The 8067-nt window shown below is 45.8% G+C and overlaps 2 protein-coding genes across 2 annotated transcripts; one reads left to right on the top strand and one right to left on the bottom strand.

The window, feature by feature from the left end:
• Positions 1-1510: 1510 nt before the first annotated feature.
• Positions 1511-2062, top strand: LOC125520010 (50S ribosomal protein 6, chloroplastic). The gene has a single exon (XM_048684791.1). It carries the CDS (start codon positions 1592-1594, stop codon positions 1946-1948), a length of 357 nt encoding a protein of 118 aa, XP_048540748.1. The 5' UTR covers positions 1511-1591; the 3' UTR covers positions 1949-2062.
• A 1807-nt stretch (positions 2063-3869) lies between these two features.
• Positions 3870-7774, bottom strand: LOC125520009 (solute carrier family 35 member F1-like). Its single transcript, XM_048684790.1, has 11 exons — positions 7431-7774; positions 6606-6700; positions 6086-6143; positions 5763-5957; positions 5534-5610; positions 5289-5371; positions 5057-5108; positions 4837-4905; positions 4644-4730; positions 4425-4489; positions 3870-4334 (listed from the first exon to the last, which is right to left on the bottom strand). The coding sequence occupies exons 1-11, from the start codon at positions 7579-7581 to the stop codon at positions 4157-4159; spliced, it is 1110 nt and encodes a 369-aa protein (XP_048540747.1). The 5' UTR covers positions 7582-7774; the 3' UTR covers positions 3870-4156.
• Between the last annotated feature and the right edge of the window lie 293 nt (positions 7775-8067).

Below are 8067 nucleotides of genomic sequence, written 5' to 3'. Positions count from 1 at the left end.
CTTGCAACAACATACACATTGAAACCATACAAGACATCCAGAGAAGATGATGACAAGAACTTATGCACAAAGGACCATGTAAAAGAAAAATATACCTTTTGGACATCAGATCCCCTTGTACCTTGCCGAACTGACACCCCCTAGTCACCATCGTCGTTGTAGCGCCGCTGGAGGCAGAGCGAATCATCCTTCAAAGCCAGATCAGGAGGAGGAGCACCATCACAGACCATGCTGCCTTTTGACCTAATTAAACGATCAATCACAAGTGATAAGATCAAGTCGTTGTGGCCCGTCAGCCAGGGATCTTCCCCATGTCCACCTGATCTCGACACCTCTGTCTTAACCAAATGTAGTCGAGGAACAAGAGCACCGCCTCCAACCTGTATCCGCTCACCCAACTTCAATTCATCAAATTCATCTGCAGAGGCTGACCAAACCACCGTCGAGAACAACAGACGAACTTAAGCTCGGTGGAACCGTAGACCGATGAGACGACTGCTCCCCGAGGCCACCAATTGAAGAACCGCCGAGTTGGAGGAAGAACAGTGGCAATTTATTCCGACGCGACGGTGTCCTCCCCATTGAAGCGATGCCTCCAGGAAACACAAATCCTACCTTTTTGTGAATGAAGAGTTTTATTAATTAAGGATAGTCCTTACAATCATCTTGGCATGCATTGCCAATCTCATTAGGTGTCTCAACCAAACAACCGTTCTAGTAGAAGATCTACCTAATTGAGCAAGGGAATGAGCAACACGGTTTTGGGTTCTGCCCACATGCAATACTAAATGCTCACGACCAGACTTCAACAATATGCAATAGTAATCCTACATTTTTTGTGTGAAACAATAGTAATCCTACCTGACTACACGGCAGATTCGAAATGTCGAGGTCCCCTCCCCCTCCCATCGCCGGAGTGGTAGAGAGAGAAGGCGGGAACCTGCAACCTCGCCAGCGGAGGGAGGGCACAGAGCTTTTCACCGACTCAAATCAGTTGGGAGCGAAACGGTTTTCACATTACTACCAAATGGTCTGATGGGAACATAATCACTAGTCTGATTCCGGTGCCTCCAAAATATTTATCTCAAAAATCGGAAGAGGAGGCAAACCAATATGTGATTGGATGATTAGAGGGACTGTGATATCCCCAGCCCATCAGGGTTCAAATCCTGGTAGTCACATTTATTCCTGGATTTATTTCAGGATTACCGCCGAGGTGCCTATGGTGACTTCGTAAATTTCAAGATGATATGTCAGCTTAATCTTTCAAACGTGCTCATAGGGATAATGTGTGCATGTGTGCGTTCATAGAAATGAGTGTTTGTCTGTACTTTGTTAAAAAAATCGGACAAGGAGCCAGGACGGAGTGAATGCCCATCTTTAAGAGAATGATTATATCTTTCATTTGACATTATTGCAGGGGAAACTTGGACGGTAGGATTTCATATGTTCCAGACCGTCAGATTTTGCTCCGCACTTGGGAACCCAGGATATACTAAACCCAATCCAAAGCCACCCTCCGTCCTTTCTTATCCCAAACACAACACTCGTGTAGCTCTCCCCTGGTCGAAGCAGAGGCATTTCGACGAACATGTCGCTCGTCACAGCTTTTCTGGCGGGCTCAGCGGCGCCGGCGGTCGCGCCACGGTCCGCCCGCCCGTCGGTGGGCTTCTTTGGGGTCGGCGGAGGGTGCGCGCTGTCGGTGGAGTGCTCGTCGCGGCCGCAGAAGAAAGGGACCAAGCACCATATGAAGACGCGGCCCAAGAAGACGCAGCGGTGGGACATCAAGCGCCGCCCCGTTCAGTACGAGCCGCTGCCGGCGCTTCCCGATGACTGGACGCTCGTAGCCGCCGGTGCGAAGGAAGATGAGGTGCCGCAGGATGAGGAGACCACGCCCGCCGCCGCCGTTGAGGTCGAGGTGGTCGCCGCCCCTGCCGCCGCAGACTGACGCCGTGAAGTCCACCGTTGCCTCTCTGTATTTTATTTCTCCGCACGCATGGTTTTTGCTTGAGATTATTAACTGCTGCTACACTTTGCAATTACAATCCTGGATTCTACTTCAGTGACCACTGCTCCTTTAGATTTAGTAGTTGCTTTGCTCGATGATTTATGGTTTCAAGTTGTGTGCAATTCGATTTTACCTAGTGTTTCTCGGTTCGACCACGGGTTGGTGATAGGTTCAAGCTGTCAAAGCATTACAAAGGGGCAATGTGGCTACCACAAAATGCTGGTGGGTAAACTCTCTTGAAGTTTGATCATTTTGGATGACCCTAGTGCTGCCTACTCCCTAGATACATCAATTAATATGGGACGGAGGTAGTAGTATATACCATCTCCCAGATTGATTTTTGGTATGTCAGAGCTGGAGACACTGAGTATAAGAAGTACATTTGTGATCAGTGATCACATTGCTGTCAAAGCTAAAATACCTTCGCGCCTGTCTCGTGCCTACTGATGATTTGCTTCCCAGCAGTTATGTCAGAGGAATTGATCAGCCCTTGAAGGAATTTTGCTTGACAACTTACAAGAGCTATGTACAGAAAAATTATATTCATGATTTGGATGAGCATTGTGTGAAAGTGCCCAGAGGGATTAGGAGAATGAAGGCCCTGCACACACTTGGTGTTGTCAACACTGCACGGGGGAAGGCCATTCTGAAGGATCTGTGTGAGCTTAACTCAGTTGCGTAAGCTTGGAACGGAGTGACTGGCATCAACAAGAGAAACTGCAAGGAGCTCTGCTCTGATATCATCGATCATGTCCGCTTGCTGTCCTTGTCGATGTGCTCTGAGGGTGAGCCTGGGTTAGAACTTAGAAGGATGTCTAGATAAATTGTCCCCACCTCCAGATTGCCTTCATATTCATAGCCTTAAGTTGTGTATGGCTATCTGGTCAAATTGCCTACATGGATTGAATAGCTACAGATGCTAGCCAAGTTAACTCTACGGAGTACCCAAGTGAAGCATGCTGACATAGTACTTGTAGCACTGGGGAAGCTGACAAAACTTGCCATTCTACGTCTTCATAACGAGCCGTTTGAAAAGGGAGAACTCCACTTCCATTATCAACCCGAGGCCTTCGCAAGGCTGACATTTCTCCAGCTTGTGAACCTATCTGGCCTCAAATCTGTCAAGTTTGAAGAAAAGGCAACGCCTAAGCTTGAACTGCTTCAGGTACACAATTATTTTGTAAGGGTTCCCAGGGATACAATTTTTCCCAAGTCTCAAGGAAGTTTCAATAACGGCGATAAGGGTGGATTGAGTGAAATTTTAAGGAAGCGTTGCGGGATCTGAGTGGCCAAGAACAGTAACAATCTCAAGATGCAGCATTTTGTTTGAAGTACCAGTCCAGACTGCTGCTTGGTCCTCTCTCGTCTCATACGATTCTTCTCCATATATTTCTCGGTCTGCATTCCTTCCAATATACTGTAGTGATTTAAACGCTCTTATATTTCTTTGCGGAGGGAGTACATGTGTGTGTCTTATGCGCTTGTTTTCTACTATACATGGTAATGCAAACTCTTCAGATTGGTTAACGCATCCAATTCATCGCCCATGATGACCATTCCTTTATTTTTAATATGTGTGTCTTATGCGCTTGTTTTCTACTATACATGGTAATGCAAACTCTTCAGATTGGTTATCGCATCCAATTCATCGCCCATGATGATCATTCCTTTATTTTTAACAAAATACCGCAGTTAACTTGTGTGTCTCCATCTCTTTGGGTTCTTTTTACTGTTTTTAGGGTATATTAGCAAATTTTTGTAGCACATGGTGATGGATCATTTGGTTATTGTAGTTTCCGTACAACTGATTTTTCTCAACAAAAGCCGTATATATGTTAGGAGTACCAGTTGCAAGGAGATATAATTCTGGACCATTTATTATTCCCACCTGATGTCAGTCATACACTAATACACAGCATATGTATATTGCATTTTCTTATGCGGGCTGAATGGTTGCTAAACTCAATTAGATATTGTCTAGGCAGAAAATCTCGAAAGAAAGAGAAAAGAAAATTCAAAATTTTACAACGAGAAGAAAGTTGATATCTCAAACTGGACAGGTTCCCCTTTACTTGTACAAGGATTTCCTCACTGAGAATTGTTGTAACTGCCTATTGCCGTACGAGTATCAGTCTATGCGCCTATTGCCTAGTTCTTGGAGGGGCTGCCATTTGATGGCAGCTCCTTGTAGGAGGCCTGGTTATCATTGCCGCCAGCAAAGGAACTTCGCACCTGGTTCTGAATTCCAGACTCCTCATCCCCTACCCTACTCTGCTCGTCGCTGGCCCCCGTGACCTGTGCCGTGTCATCAGCCTCCTTGGAGCTCCTGCGTGCAACCAGAGATCTCAGTTGTGAGAAAATGGCATGTCAGATTGCAGCAGCTGCTTAACTGACAATAATAATCAGCAGCATTTACCTGTACGAGTAGACCAGAAGGCCCCCGGCCGTGCAGGCAAACGCAACGAAGTACATCCAGTCAACCTGGCAGTGAGCGAACAAACACGTGGTAAGTAGAGTTTATCGAGCTTATTGTAACAGCCACATCATCCACAGGCTTTAGCCGACAATTATTTAATCGGAAATTTGCGTCTGCAGAAAATGCAAAGGAAGAACCAGTGCAAAGGAAGAACCAGACCTTCTCATGGTAGGCGAAGATGCGGATCAGGACAGCCCACATGTCTGAGGTCAGGAGTGAGAGGTTTAGCATGGTTGCCCCGCAAATCTGCGATGGGCAAGGGAGACATATATAGATGCAAGATTGTCAGCGAACTCCAAAAATAGCCAGGAGCGCAGGATTATCTGGTAAAGCTCAACAAACCCTCTAGTACCTTCAGCACCGTAGGTACAGTCGAGTAAAACAGGAACATTGCCAATGCGAATCCGATAAAAGGGAACACCTGAAACATTACTGGAGATGAACACAATATTTTTCTTCTTTTTTGTATGGTACGTGGATGGTCATAGGTTTTTAGCATGTTGTATGTCTATGGATATTTTGAGTAATTTTTAAGTGCACCAGTGCCCAAAACGATAATGAGAGAGACTTACCGCGCCGGCATTCCATTTGATCGAATGAAGTTCTTCTCGCTCAAGAATACTTCTGTAGTAATGTCAAGGAATATACAAGTGAAGAATAGTATGTAGTGCAGTATGTGATAAATCCCTCAGATACGATGGAAAAAAAGTACTTCGAATCATGCAAATGATGAGTAAAAGGTAGGATCATTTTGATACAGTAGAAAATTATCGGAGGAGCTAGAAGATTTAAGTCCAAGGATACATTTGTATGCCACTGATAACTGCTCCAAAAATTCCCAACATGGCCATCAACTCAATTCGGTTGTTCTTCTTGACCAGATATTCCTGAAACATTAGGGAGGAAAATTTATAATTTCCTTTTAGGAAAGAGAATTGATGAATCTTCTTCATGCATTGAGAAAGGGATAATATATTTTTCAAATGCAAGTAGGGAAAACCAGAAACGTAAAATGAAGTGTTTATGGGTGCTAAGAGTTGCTAGTTTACCTCGGTAACATTACTGCAAGCATAAAGCATGGAGCCAACAATTACAAGTAAATCACCCTTCAAAGGTTTGGGCCCTTCTGCAAGAAATTGCAGAAATAGATGTTATGATTTTGAATTTTGATATAACAAGAGCAACAATTTTGTAATTTCCTAATCAGGATTCGCAAAAACACTTGCGGAAATAGATATATGGAACTGTAATATAGGTTGATGAGAAGTATATCCTTACTAGCTCGATCAGAGGCATGGACGTCCGAAAATACTACTAATATAAGGCCAGCCACACAAACTCCAACACCAAAGAACTTCCTGAATCCATATTTGGTCTTCAAAAAGATCCAAGTAAGAACAATTACACATGGAATTGACCAACAATCCAGCAGCATCACACTCGTCAAAGATGTGTACTGATAAGATTTGACAACTGCATAAACAAAGAAAAAACAATTATGTTTGTTCCCCCAAACATGGTGTCGCATAAAAGCCCCATTGACATTATATTCAAGGGGGGCATATACAAGATTACATTTTCCGCTTGTGTTAACTACATACCGATATAGTTAGCCTCCACATCAATAATGCCGAGGATCAAGTAGTAGTACCATTTTGTCTGCACAAAAAGAAAGTAGAGAACTTCAAGTTATATATCATTAGAGGATTCATATGATTGTGCCACTGGTGAACACTGTGACAACTTGTGCCAACAACAACAGTGTACGCAAGAACAGAATCAGAATAAGCATAAACCTTGTCATACATATAGTGATAAAGGTTGCGACCATAGGTCCAGAGTCCAGACTATTGGGATAAGATATACCAAACTTGTATCCTACAATCATCAATCATGTAGGAGGAAAACAATGCAAACCAAACTAGTACTACTGTACCAACTAGTCAAAGAGAACAAACTAGCTAGCTAGAGGTTGGCCATGTGCTGAAAGCTACAGGTAGCACAAGAGCAGGAATCCCCAAATTCCTTACGGTTCTAAAACAGTTTAATGGCTTAGCTTTCTGATCATCTCACAGTTCATCCCGAGGCGTGCTAAGAACAGAAGAGGATGGGGGATCGTACCGTGAGTGGCTGTCTCCGGTAGAGGAGTATTCCACCGTAGACAAGAGCAAGAAGGATGTAGTTCAAGAGGGACTGCGACGTTGGTGCATTGATACCTGAAAACATGGCACTGTCAGATTGCATATCAGAATTGGCCCAACATTAAATATTACTCCCTCCGTCCCAAAATATAAGAGCATTTTTTACACTAGTGTGCTGAGACTTTGGCGCTTGCATTTTTGTTTTAGTTATTACTAGTTCACAAGAGTGCACTCTGCTTCTGAACTGAGGTGACATCGTCCAAACTGACACAGAAGATCTCAATCGGCTTATAAAGAAACTAATATCTTTTCTCATGGCAGAGATGATTTGTTTATAGCCTATAAACTAAAAGGGAGAACCACGCCGCATCAGATGTTGTGTAAACTGTAAAGTCTTGGGAAAAAGCCATGGAACCCCAATATTTAATCGAGAGGCTCCAAAAATCCACTTTGCTGTCGAGTGTCGACCCAAAAGCAACGGAACTGAAGAACACGAGGTAGGCGACCAATCAATCTAGATTCCCGAACACCGCCGGAGCACCACTCGAAAAGTCAGAAAGGAACAATCTCTCCGCAAATTTACCATAATTAGAGAAGAGAAAGCGGAGGGCGATGCCTCTTGTCATCCAAGAGGGAAACCAACAGCGACAGAGTGTTAACCAAAGCACAATTAGCGACGACAGAGTATTAATCAAAGCACAATTGGTGATGACAGAGTACTGATCAAACACTCGTCGGCCGTAAGCCGTCGCCCGGCCAACGGCGACACGGGGGGAGGAAGGGCGCCGCGAGTTGACGAACGCACCTCGGCGCGCGAGCTCGGAGGAGGAGAAGCCGGTGGAGGTGATGAGCAGCGAGATGAGCTGCCCCAGCGCGAGGGCCAGCAGCACCTCCCGCCGAAGCCACCTCGCGCAGCAGCCACCGCCGCCCCGCTCCTCCTCGGGCGGCGGCGCCATTCTTTACCCCTTTCGAGCTGGATCAACAGAACAGGTCGATCGCGGGCTCGCGGCAGCTCGCGCGCTCCTCGTGCGGCGCCCGCGTGGCGTGGCGTGGCGTGGGCGGCGGAGGAAACGAACAGGGCCGAGTTGAACAACAATCGTGCGTGGGTTTGGAGCTGGTACTAGCAGTACTTATGGAATTGTCTCAAAAAAAAAAGCAGTACTTATGGAAGGGGGTTATCGGAGGGTTGGTGATGGAGTTGGACGTCTCGGGGTGGGGTGGGGAGTGCCGGCTGGCGGGGTGAGGCCCGTCGGATCTTCTTTGCTGTTTCTGCTCTCTATTAGACCCCCCATCCGTCCCTTACCTGCAAAATAACCGTCAAAATGCGGGTACGGACCGAAAAGCCTGCCCGACCAGACTCCGCACCCCGCCCCGACCCGCATAAATTTTTAGGTGGCGCGGCAAATTTCCGGCCCCAACCCGAGAAAATGCGGGTTTTCCCC

This window comes from Triticum urartu, chromosome 7, assembly GCF_003073215.2.
Source record: "Triticum urartu cultivar G1812 chromosome 7, Tu2.1, whole genome shotgun sequence".
NCBI lineage: Eukaryota > Viridiplantae > Streptophyta > Magnoliopsida > Poales > Poaceae > Triticum > Triticum urartu.
Note: the sequence above shows the minus strand (reverse complement) of the source record. Positions and strands in the feature narration are given on the sequence as shown.

Bases quoted from the DNA above. Each gene is read 5' to 3' on its own strand.
- LOC125520010 (XM_048684791.1), top strand. From the start codon at position 1,592: ATGTCGCTCGTCACAGCTTTTCTGGCGGGCTCAGCGGCGCCGGCGGTC.
- LOC125520009 (XM_048684790.1), bottom strand. From the start codon at position 7,581: ATGGCGCCGCCGCCCGAGGAGGAGCGGGGCGGCGGTGGCTGCTGCGCG. The intron at 6,701-7,430 runs GTGCGTTCGTCA...CCATGTTTTCAG, and splicing joins CTCCGAGCTCGCGCGCCGAG to GTATCAATGCACCAACGTCG. The intron at 4,490-4,643 runs GTCTGGTTCTTC...GCTCACTGCCAG, and splicing joins TCTTCGCCTACCATGAGAAG to GTTGACTGGATGTACTTCGT.